The sequence below is a fragment of the Papio anubis genome, chromosome 14 (genome assembly GCF_008728515.1).
Source record: "Papio anubis isolate 15944 chromosome 14, Panubis1.0, whole genome shotgun sequence".
Lineage (NCBI taxonomy): Eukaryota > Metazoa > Chordata > Mammalia > Primates > Cercopithecidae > Papio > Papio anubis.
This window is the reverse complement of record NC_044989.1, coordinates 71,408,764-71,420,721: the sequence shown is the minus strand read 5'-3', so window position 1 is coordinate 71,420,721 and position 11,958 is coordinate 71,408,764. Positions and strand designations below refer to the sequence as shown.

Genomic DNA, 11,958 nt, shown 5'->3' with positions numbered 1-11,958 from the left:
ACACGACAGGAGAAAACAGGTCACAGATTAACTGGCAGCCACATAGTGCATATGTGTGGTAATGTGGGGGGAAGGGTAGCACGCAGATAAATTATCTGCCCAAGTGCATGCTGAGTGGATGCAGATCACCGGCCGAGCATCTGGGGGCGGGGCTTTAAACCCTGGGCTAAATCCACTCCTTAGGCTCCGGGATATCTGCTGGCAGGTGCACTGAGGATGTACACAGCATATGTGTTTGATAATGCAGTCCAATTAGGGAGTGGATAAAGTGCGTTTATTTTCTTCTATGTTTGTTTTTGTAAAAAGGAGAAAGGAAGCAAAAGACTCCTTCCTTCCAGACCCAGTGTCCACTGAGCTTGGAGTGGGTGGAGTAGGGACCAGCCCCCTAGGAGAACGTGTAGGAATAGAAGGCAACGGCATTGGCGCTATAGTCCATGGGGAAGAGGTGCCCGATGTGCCTGGCCCCTAGGCTGGCCCCTCCCAGAGCGGAGGAGTGCCTCAGCTTCATCAGGGTGAAGCTGGAGAAGAAGTTCTGAGCCTGGATCTCTCTGCCCTGGGTCAGCGCCAAAAGAAAACCTGGAGGGAAGAACACAAGGACAGAGATAAGAGGAGACCAGCAAACTGTACGGGGGCCAGGAAGGAAGGGAGACAAGGACGCCCAGACCCGGAGGTACTCCTGTAGAGGTGCTGGAAGGGCCTACATGCCAAGTCCCCAGCACACAGGGTGCACTGGGTACTTGGGTATTGGAGCCTGAAAAATCGTGGGTACTGGAGCCAGTAGCACAGGGGGCCTGTCCTCCTCTCAGCTCCAAAGGACCCAATGCCAGGAACTCCATGGTAGGAATGGGAGTCCTTGAGCTACTTCAGAATGTCCAGTGGAAACCATCCAACTGCCTGGCATAAGGCTGCCAGGGCTAAGCAGCCAGGCCTCTTTCTTCCGGCTAGAATTATGTTGACTAGGGATGTCCCCACAGGTTATCACGTGCCAGTCAGTGCTCCAATTTTAAGTTTGATCTGTCTTTAACTTTTAAAAAGTGTCTCTGATTCAATAAATCATTTGGAACACAACATGTTTTCAAGAGTTCAAGGAAGGTGGATGGGACGTCATTAAAGGGCTCAATGGCAGAGTGAGGTTGAGGGCCTTAGATGGGAGCATCAGTGGCCTGTCTAGGCCTCAGGGTCCAGGAAGCAGGTTCTCTCTGGGGCAAGCAGCTTTCCTGGGCCACCTCCTTTCCAGCCCTGTCCCCTGCCCTTGCCCTTCCAGCCTCCCCGCAGGCTCACCTTCCTTCAGCAGCTCCCAGCTCTTCCACACGGAACCCACGCAAAGGATGGGGAGTCCAATCTCACCCTGGAACAAGACCTAGGTGGAGAGCAGAAAATGGATACGGGGGCCAACCTAGCCTCTCCAGTGCTGAAGCAGGGAGTCTCCTATGAGCAACCCACCCTATCCCGGTGACTCACCCTCAAGCCAAGAAACAGTAGATAGACTCAGGAAAGGGAAAAAAAAAGGAGGAAAACAGGAGAGACTCAGAGAGGCCAAGGAGAGAAGAGGAAGGAAAAAGCGTTGAGCAACAATAGAGAGGAAGGAAAGAGAGAAGTGAGGAAAATGAACAGAAACATGACTGAACTGAAATGAACTGAAAAAAAGGGGACAGGCTGGGCACAGTGGCTCATGCCTGTAATCCTGGCACTTTGGGAGGCCAAGGTGGGTGGATCACTTGCGGTCAGGAGTTCAAGACCTACCTAGCCAACATGGCAAAGCCCTGTCTCTACTAAAAATACAAAAATTAGCTGGGCGTTGTGATGCGCGCCTGTAATCCCAGCTACTGGGGAGGCTGAGGCACGAGAAACACTTGAACCTGGGAGGTGGAGTGGGAGGCAGAGGCTGCAGTGAGCCAAGATCGCGCTACTGCACTCCAGCCTGGCTGACAAGAGTGAGACTGTGTCGCAAAAAAATAAACAATAAAATTAAAAAAAAAAAAAGGAAAGGGGACAGCACACACACACATACATTAAACCAATACACTATATATAAATACAGATTACAGGTCAATTACAGAGGTGGGCATTTGACCAAAGAACTTTTTTGTTACAGACATTCTGCAGAATGTTTCTCAGACCCTAAGTTCATTTAAAATAGTATCCAATTTACACAGGGTTTGATGGGATAGTCCCATCCCCAGTGGGAAAGGACCACCCCTCGCCCAGCAGCTCCCCACCTTCACTCCCACCTCAACTTACCGGGTCAATCTCGGGCAACACTGCTACGATGTGTCTGCCCAGCATCTCCCCAGCCTTCCTGAAGATATAGCGGGAAAGGGGGTCTCCCTGCTGAGCACCTGGGGTAGGGAGGATGGAAGAACGGAACTGGTGAGAAATGAGGGAGCTGCCATTCCTGGGCTATTCTCTCTCTGTTGCAAGGCAGCCACCATGGGAGCACCCTGAGCTAGCAGGACTCTACTGCAGGATGGATGCCTGCCTCGTGGCAGGTGGAGAAGCAAGTCTCCACTGACAAACAGCTCTGGGGACCCAGGACCCTAGATGAATAGCTGGATGGGACTCCTGTCAGTGCCCTCCACCCACTTCTAATAATCTGTTGTTGGTTAGCCTGTTCCTGGCTCTTTTCTAGAGGGGACTCAGTCCAGCAGGATCGAAGAGAGCCCTAGAATGCCCTGAGGCTGCAGGAACCCAAATTAAGGCAGGACGAACCTTACAGTGGAGAAAGAGCAATGTACAGATATACAAGCCCTCTGTTCAGCATCTTCTGACACCCAACAAAATATGCCTAACATCTCTATAATACCCTAGTTCTTTGAGTATAATTGGCAGGAAAAAAAAGTTATAGATTTGTCCAAAGGACAACTGCTTCATAAATTCCTCAGAAACAGGCATACAGCCTACACAAGCCATGACAGCTATTAAAGAGAAAAACACAGGTAATACAAAACTGTCAACACAACCCACGTGCCCTTCTGCCTCCACCCCAAGGCCCACCAGCACCAAGGCCAGTGGTAGCAGAGAACTGAGGTCACTCGGTGAGAGGAAAATTGTTGTCCAGTCCTGTCTGAACCCCATTCAATCTCCCAATTGGGGATCTTTGAAGAACAAAGCCACATAAAACCCACCCCACCTCCAGTACCTTCTGCAATTTTCCGGCAAAACCCAGCAAACCTGCATTTATCAAAGTCCCTATACAGGTGAGTGAGTATTCCTAGCCGATCTGGCACCTGAGAGGAGAAAGGGCACAAGAGTCATCAGAAGCAAAAGAAAATCCCAATCTGCTCACCAAAGTTGGCCTTCCTAATGTCTCTACTGTTGGAAAAGCTAGAATAATTTTTTTTTAACTCCAAAGTACAAGGATTTGAGATTTCTCATTTGAGAAAAGTTATTTGTTTTCTCTAACATGGACTTCATTTTTCTTATAGATTAGTTTGAAGGCAGCACATAGAACAGAATTGTGTTCACCAAAGTGTTTCTTGTAGTTTCTTGAGCTGTTCTTTTTTTTGTAATTTTTTTTTTCCTTTTTAGAGACAAGGTCTTGCTGTTACCTAGGCTGGCCTTAAGCAATCCTCCCACGTCAGCCTCCTGAGTAGCTGGGTTGGGATGTTCTTGAAAAGATTTCTTTGGTCAAAGGAATCTAAGGAATATTGCATATTGTAACTCTCCCTTGGGGAGTCACAATGCACATTAGCAAATTTAAGGCTCTGAGAAGTCCTGCAATCAAGAAATCAATTTGTTTCTCCCAAAACTTATTTGACCACAGAAGGCAGGTCCTTGCAATCCCAACAAACTTACACATCTTTGACACCTCTAAGGTCCTGAGGAAACAACGGTTCCCCAGAATCCTTTTTTTTTTTTTTTTTTTTGAGACAGAGTCTCCGTCTGTCGCCCAAGCTGGAGTACAGTGGTGCGAATCTCAGCTCACTGCAACCTCCGCCTCCCAGGTTCAAACAATTTGCTGCCTCAGTCTCCTGAGTAGCTGAGATTACAGGTGCCCGCCACCACATCCAGCTAATTTTTGTATTTTTAGTACAGACGGGGTTTCACCATGTTGGCCAGGCTGGTCTTGAACACCTGACCTCAAGTGATCCGCCCACCTTGGCCTCTCAAAGTGCTGGGATTACAGGTGTGAGCCACCGTACCCATCCTCCAGAATACATTTTTTTTTTTTTTTTTTTTTGAGACAGAGTCTCGCTCTGTCGCCCAGGTTGAAGTGCAGTGGCACGATCTCGGCTCACTGCAAGCTCCGCCTTCCGGGTTCAAGCCATTCTCCTGCCTCAGCCTCCTGAGCAGCTGGGACAACAGGCGCCTGCCACCACGCCTGGCTAATTTTTTGTATTTTTAGTAGAGATAGGGTTTCACCGAGTTAGCCAGAATGGTCTCGATCTCTTGACCTTGTGATCGGCCCGCCTCGGCCTCCCAAAGTGCTGGGATTACAGGCATGAGCCACCGTGCCCGGCCCAGAATACATTTTAAGTAAATGTCTGAGGGAGTGGGTGGTAAAACTTGAGCACCTACAGCAATGTAGTAAGCATGTTATATACTATCTCATTTGATCTTTGTAACAACCCTATAAGAATGACTAAAGGATAGAAGAGGGAGCAGCAGACCTATCAGTAGAGTTTGGAACCAATTGACTGAGTTGGGATAGCTTAACAGTTACTAACTGCACCTCCTATGACAACTGCTCATCAAGTGATTTATCTGCCTGGTCCCCTCCTATTCCTCACCTTGGCCTAGCCGGGGCTCCTCTTTCATCATCAATCCCTCAGCCCTGATAATCTAGGCCCTACTTCCCAGCATCTCTATTTTCCTTCCTTGGTCCTGGTCCCAGCCCCAGCCCCAGCCCACCTAAATGGCTGGAGAGGAAGACTAACTGGGCCTCACAGGTAACTATCAAATAAACTCAACAACCTTGTCCTCTCCCTTTCACCTTCTCTCCCGCCTTTTACTTCTGGTTCTGCTAAAGGCAGGTGTTTCCTAACTTACCACAAAAGAACACGGCACAAACAAGGAGGAGTCAATCTCCAGTGCCCTGGGGAGGAAGATGCATCTCCCCCAGAACTCTCCCTGTCCACCTCTTCAGGGGCTCTCTTGACCCTTCCAGGCCAGAAGCAGCTCACAGCCCAGTGCATGCGTTCATACTCTACCTGCTGTCTCTGCCCTCCGACCTCACCCTGAACTTTTCATTCTAGCCTAGAACGCCATCTGCTTTCACTTCCCAGCAGATTCTAGCTGCCCAATAATGAAGTCTGCCTAATCACTTGTCCCCAAACCACCCCTTCCTCATGACTGACACCCTCCTAGAATGCACCACCCTGTCCTAGAATGCACCTCCTAGAATGCACCACCCTGTCCTAGAATGCATCTCCTAGAATGCACCTCCTAGAATGCACCATCCTCACCTACGACTTCACCCTGCAACTCAGACCCACAGCTCATCCTATTTCCTGCCCACCCGCCCAGGCCCTCCTCTGCATCCACTCTTACTTGGAGTGATTCACTGCCCTACCCCAGGTGTGCATGCTTCCTGGGAGCAGGAGGAGTACCTGGAAATAGTTGAACATGGCCTGTTTGACGGAGCCGATATCATGAGGAGCCGCCTCTAGGTTGTCGATGGAGTCAAACACTATTTTCACCGCTTGGTGTGCGATCCAGTAGGCTGCAGGGAGCAGAGAGGGCTAAGAAGATGGGAGCAGTCACCCTGAGCTCATGAGGAAGGAAACTCAGATCCAGACAGGTTAGTGATCTGCTTGAGTTTTATACAGATTAGGTTTCCTGATTCCCAGCCAGGGGTGGCAGAGGGTGGGAGAGGGGGTGGGGAGGTCTCTAATCAAATGGTACCTGACTGACCAAGATAAGAGAAAGTTGGAGGGAGAAGACAGAATAGGTGAGGCTGTGTCACACCAGCTGCTACCCAAGGATAAGACAAGGTCAGTCTGTTGTCACAAATACCACTGGAGTCACTGCCATGAACTGGACCTCAAGGGCCCCTGTGAAAATATACACATGCTACTTGGAGAGCGGTGATGGTGGGAAGGGCTTCTACACCCTTTCCCCTAGCAGACTGGTATGCCATCTCCTGGCATCTATGGCCTTACCCTCAGTTTCAACTCCTCCCTAAGGACAGCAAGTCAACACAGGTAGGCCCCTGTGCTGAGGGATGAATCTGAGTCCTGGGTGCAAGTCACTGCTGGAGAGCAGGGTCAGCAGCTAGTCCAGCCTTTGCACCTCTATGATCTCAGTCATGATCCTGCACATGGAATGGCCGGTTCAGGAGTTGTCCTCAGGAAGCCCCAAGGGCTCCGTGAGCCAAGGGTAGGGAGAGAAAGACAGGGAATGAAGGAAGGGGCAGATCCAGGACCAGGAGCTGGGCCAGTCAGTGAGCTCACCTGAACCCTCATCACCCATCATATGGCCCCAGCCACCGCAGCCACTCTCAGAGCCATCAGGGTTGATAAGCCTGCAGTTGGAGCCTGTTCCAGCTATGAGCACAACTCCACCTGGGGGAAAGGGAATAGGAGGCTCCGTGTGGCCAAGGCCTAGCACAGAGCAACAGCTTGCTGCTGTGGAAAGACAGGACAGAAACCAGCCCCAGGCAAGCGATCACCACCCAGTCCTATAGAGGAGAAAACAGGGCCCAGCTAGTTTCCTGCCTGAGGGTGAGGGCCTGGATCTTAGAAAAACTCCAATCCCATAATGCCTTTGTCTAGGGGGACAGAGAAATGCAAGCCTGCACCTCTTAGAGGGAATGCGGCTTCTTGCCCAGCCGGTTTTCCAGTGACTCTACTTGCTTTACTGAGATTGTGCTAGACCTGTTCTCAGTGATATTCACTCATACCCTAAACCATCTTATGAATACAACTACCTCTATTTTATAGATGAGGAAACGGAAACTCAAGAGAGTTTCGGAACTTCATCAACATGGTATAGCAGGCAAAACAGGAACTGGGATTCAAACACCAATCCCACAACACCAACACTCTTTACACTATCACAGGGCCACCCCACTTCCTCCTCAGCACTGACAGCTTCCACAGTCTGCCTTCCTCACTACACGGCCCCCAGGGGTTCCCTCATCTGCAGGGGAGTTACGTTTGACTCCACTCCTTGATTCCCATCAAGAGACCTTTCTTGCCCTCCCTCCTGCTGCCTGGTCCTTGCTCTGGCAAAGACTTAAACTACTGAAGGAGTCGAGGGGAACATAAGAGAGGCTGCCTTCTGGATATTTGCAGAACAAGTTTTGTCAGCTGTATCTAGGGGGCTTTCCCAAAAAAACCAGTTCTCACTCTCACCCCTCCCTCCACTTCCTCACCATCCGGTGTAGCTGTGGCGATGGAGCCGGCGGCATCGGTGGTGATTAAGTAGCTTTCACTCAGGTAGGGAAATCGGTCCCTCAGCTCCTCGATCAGGATCCTCCCCGCGTCCTCCTGATCCCCACCGCTCAGAGATAGGCCCTAGGCCACGTGGGAGGTGAGCGAGTGTGCAGAGCCCCAGCCCCAGCTCTTCTCTCAACCCCCTCCCCGTCCTGATGCCTGATTCCTGTTCTCCCCATCTGGCCATTCCCTGCTCACCCAGCCTGTCCTCCTTTCACCCCACACAATGAACCCTCGGAAGGCTGTGGTTATAAGAACAACCTGGACTGGGGATGGACAGAAGAAAGATGGATTCCACAATGCCAGCTTTGGAGCTTGGGAGGGCGGTAGTGCTCTTAACAGAAAGAGCAGGCAGCGGGGCAGGCAGAGGGGCGATGGAGAGGTAAGTTTGGTTTGGAACACATGGGGTTTGCCCATGGCTGCAGAACATCCCACATGTATGTCCAGGGAGTGGCTGGAGCTACTGCAACTTGGGAGAAAGATTTGAAGCAGGAGTAATAATAGCTAACATTTAATGAGTGCTTATGGGTCAGGCTCTATACTAACCGCTTTGCAATGTATCATGTCATTTTACCTTCCCAACAACTCTGAGGTAGCTACTATCCACATTTTCCAAATGAGGAAACTGAGGCTTAGAGAAGGTAAGTAACTTACACATGGTTACTCAGATACTAAGCAGCAAAGCTGGGATTCAAACCAAGGTCTTGGCAGCTCTCCAAAGCCTGTGCTCTTCCAACACACTTGTAGTTTGTAGGTGGCAACTGAAGCCATGAGACTGGGTGAGATTATGATGGTTTCGACACCAGGGACTAAGTCTTGGAGGTCCTTCCCTCTACAGTCATCAAACTCATCTAGTTCAAACTTGCTAGCTGTCTCAGTGTCACTGATGGCTGAATTCCCCGGCTCCACCCCAGACTCACCAAGCTTCGCAGCGGTACCAGAGGATCCACCCCTGCTTTCCGTTTGGCCCTGTTCACCATCTCATTGATCCTCTCCACACACTTGTCTGTCCCGATCAGCTGGCCCCAATCAAGGGAAGAAGGAGTTACAAAGGCTTACAGAAGCTACGTTGCCCCTACAGGCTGCTCTATGAGCCCCAGCCACCACCTCAACAGGAATTACAGAGAATAAAATCAGAACCAAGCCCTCTGATCCCCTCAGTATGGTTTTTACCCAGTGGTTTGTGCTCAGTCCATCTGCTTCTGCCAGGATCTTCCCATCCTCCGAGACTAAAAGGACCTTGGACCGTGTGCCTCCCCTACAGAACACAAGAGGGCACTTGGTCTTGCTCAGAAAAAACCCGCAGAGAGAACTAAACTTGTGCTGTCCACACTGGCAGAGCCCAGTGTGATGGAAGACACAGTTTCAACAAACTCAATCACCACTCCCAAACCCGCCTCTATGGTTCAGTGTTTGCGTGCTCTTTAACTGAAACATAATTCTCACTCCTCTTCCCTTAGGGATGTCCTTATCCTGCAAAACTCTACTTATACTTCACCTAGTCCTTGAAACCTTTTCTGAGGTGTGGCCCACCCCCACGAATTAGTTAAGTCTCCATTAGTCAAATCTTCAGTGCCTCTAAAGTTATTAAGGACTCCTCTGTATGAAGAGTGTGTTCAGAGGCTTTGTGTCCACCTCTTACTCGACTTCAAGTTCCACTGGGTCAAGCTCCTGATCACTTACCCTCTCAGCACTAGCACAGGAGCTGGCACGGGCAATGCTCAGCAAACACTCCTAAGAAAAATGGCACATCTCTCTGCTTCCTTCACAATAGCTAAAGACTGCCTTTCAAGATCCAGGTGTCTTTAAGACACCTTTGCGAGAAATGCTGACCACATGACAGGGTGAGTTCATACATACTTAAGCAAGTAAACCTTCAAATGTTGATTACTGGGGGGTCACGATAGTTCACAGGGAGATCTGTGGTGGTGGGATATATGTTTCTTTATTGATCATTACTTTTAGGAATGGAAGAAGAGGACACTGAAGACCGCTCATCAAACTCAAAGAGGACATGAAATTTCAAGGGAGTAGTTAATACATGAGTTGGCAGATTCAACATCCAAAAGAATGTCTTGACGAACTGGAAGAAACGGGTCATATCTTACAGATGACTATAACAAGGATGAATGCAGACTTCTATACTGTTTTTTTTGTTTTGTTTTGTTTTGTTTTTAAGTGCTACAGATCCAGGATGGGAAAGACCATTCCTAATAATTCATGGGAAAAGACTGTAGAGTCTGTGAATCAGCAGTGGGGTGTGGCTGCCAGGAAAGTGAAAACAATCACAGATTCGAAAGTACAGTGCTCTGGCTGAGAGGACAGCCACCCCCATTATTCCCTGATTTGACACACTCAGATTCACAGACTGCTGCCACTGACAGGGACGTAGCGATCTTATTTATCTCTATCCTCACTTTGCACATATGTAGCCCAGAGAGGGTAAATATCTTGTCCATAGTCATACCCAGGGGCAGAACTATTACAAAAAGTTCAGTAAACAAGCTTCTGAGCAGAAAAATGCAATCTAGTGAAAGCAGCATGGCAGGCCAACAGGGATGGAGTGTTTTTCAGACATCAGGACAACCTAGTACTCTGGCTCACAGCTGCTCCAGCTCCCGGATAACCTCCAACCAAGATCTCTGTCCCGCTTTTCCCCACCCCCACTCCCACTCCCCACCCTGCCCCCGCTCAGCAATTTCACACCTGACACCTGTTCTGCAAAACTCTGTCCGAGGTCAAGAATAGGAAAAAGGCGCTGCTTCCCCAGCTGAAGACAGCTGAGTGGGTGTTTCGTGGGAGAAAGGGGCGTGGTTCCGCCAAGAAACACAAAGGATCCCCCACCCGGGGTGTGGCTATTGCACACGCAGAGTCCCCGTAAGGCATACGGCCGCGCGCTGCAGGGCGCCCCTGCGCGTGCACACACCTCTTCTCCGCAAGGTCCCGCCGACCAAAGTGCCCGGACGCCGTGGCTCAAGGCCACCAGCTTGCCAGCCTGGCCACGGCCTTCCGCCCCACCCTCGGGCCCAGGCTCCCTCAGCCGGGCCGCACTCACCCCTCTATACCCCCATAGATCGCGGCCATGCTGCTGCTACCGTCGCCGCTGGTCCCGCCGTTTGCTTTCCTCCCCACCTGACACCTCCCTCCCTCCAGCTGGCTGGGCACCGCCCCGTGTCCCGAAAGCTCCCGCGCAGCCAGCTACCGCCCAGTGCGCGTGCGCATGGGCGGGGCGGGGCGCCGGTAGGAGTTGTGGATCGCTGAGTTCCTAAGAGTGGCGTGTCCTCCGGGTCGCGCGACTGCGGTCCGCAGCGGCCCCTCCCGTCCTCCTGGATCCTGCTTCCAGAGATGGACACTAATCCCAAGAGGAGGAACCAAAGAGGGGTATCTAGGTCCGTCGGACCCTTAGGACACGTCACTGCCCTGCCTGCCCCTTAGCGCCCGGAAGTTGCTGGCAGCCCCGCGTTATATTGCGCGTGCGCATTGCTCTTGGCCGCGTAGATTGTGACGCACGCTCGACCAGACCCCCGCGAAGCTGTGGGCTCAGGGACCTGCGCTCATAAGCCTGTTACATAAATTACTGTAGTGTTCAACCGAACATCTGCCACGCGATGGCGAGTCACACGGGCACACACGAACACACGCTCACATTGTTGCCCTGCGCTCGTGTGAATGTAGGGATCCGGGAGGAATTGGGTAAACAGAGACAAGCCCCCCAGGCGGTCCCGGCAGCAGTGAGGAGGGAGCCTTCACCTCTTACTACCCACCCAGTTTACTTCTTGTGGAGGATGTTTGCAGGGACATAGGCTACTGGGAGAACTAGCAGTTACGGCTTTACAAGTTTTTTATTGCCTTTCAACCCCCATTCCGCTCCCTTTCCTTCCACTGCGTCGGGAAAGGGAATGGGATCCCTAGGGGTGCAAATACAGGCCAGGTCAGGGAGAGCTGTGGCTCCTGAGGGCCTCCTCTGGCAGTTCTCGGCCCGCAGGGAGCAGCTTCACGGGCCAGGAGGGGCGGTCAGCTGCCCTTGGCATCTCTTAGGGGAAATCAGCTGGCCTGTCGCCGGTCGAACTCTGTCCCCCTTGACTGCCTGCCATCTTCTGGTGGAGAAACCCTAATAGGCTTCTTTGTCTGGTTATGCTTTAGTGAGAAAATTGTGCTTTTTAAGCTTCCTCATTTCCTACCGTACCACGTTGTAATTCACAGAAGTAAAAAGTAAATCGCTACATGATAGACTCTATATCATGTATTCATTTATAGAATATGTGTATATCATACATTCTATATCAGATGGAGAATGTAATAGAAGAGGGTAGGATTTTTTTATGCCTATCTACGACATTTTTTATTCACAGCACATTAGAGCTGGAAGATTATCCAAGACACATATTTTTAGAATTACAGAGTTAATAGATTCTGGTGCAATTAAACTGGGCAGGATTTTTGGAGACTAGATTGTAGGTGGATTTTGAAATAAGTGTTTCTCTCCTGTACTACTGCAATGAGCCATGGGGCCTATGTGTATGATAATATTAAGTTTGTCTTTGTATTGCTTGTTTAGGCAAGCAAGTAAAAGGGAAAGTGC

At 50.5% G+C, this 11,958-nt stretch overlaps 1 protein-coding gene across 3 annotated transcripts; it reads right to left on the bottom strand.

Moving 5' to 3' along the window:
* Positions 1 to 252: 252 nt before the first annotated feature.
* Positions 253 to 11,741, bottom strand: NAGK (N-acetylglucosamine kinase). Of its 3 annotated transcripts, none has more exons than XM_003908795.5 (10): positions 10,432 to 11,741; positions 8,550 to 8,634; positions 8,297 to 8,395; positions 7,316 to 7,457; positions 6,393 to 6,503; positions 5,550 to 5,662; positions 3,140 to 3,227; positions 2,242 to 2,339; positions 1,282 to 1,360; positions 253 to 576 (listed from the first exon to the last, which is right to left on the bottom strand). In XM_003908795.5, the coding sequence occupies exons 1-10, from the start codon at positions 10,458 to 10,460 to the stop codon at positions 386 to 388; spliced, it is 1,035 nt and encodes a 344-aa protein (XP_003908844.3). In that variant the 5' UTR covers positions 10,461 to 11,741; the 3' UTR covers positions 253 to 385. The 3 variants fall into 3 exon arrangements, with proteins under 3 accessions (XP_003908844.3, XP_017803103.1, XP_017803102.1); XM_017947614.2 differs by having other exon boundaries at positions 10,303 to 10,489; XM_017947613.2 differs by having other exon boundaries at positions 10,083 to 10,477.
* Between the last annotated feature and the right edge of the window lie 217 nt (positions 11,742 to 11,958).

Excerpts from the sequence above, each read along its gene's own strand:
- NAGK (XM_003908795.5), bottom strand. The coding sequence starts at position 10,460 with ATGGCCGCGATCTATGGGGGTATAGAGGG. Across the intron at positions 5,663-6,392 it reads GATGGGTGATGAGGGTTCAG|CCTACTGGATCGCACACCAA; the intron begins GTGAGCTCACTG and ends TGCTCCCTGCAG. Across the intron at positions 2,340-3,139 it reads TTGCCGGAAAATTGCAGAAG|GTGCTCAGCAGGGAGACCCC; the intron begins GTACTGGAGGTG and ends TCCCTACCCCAG.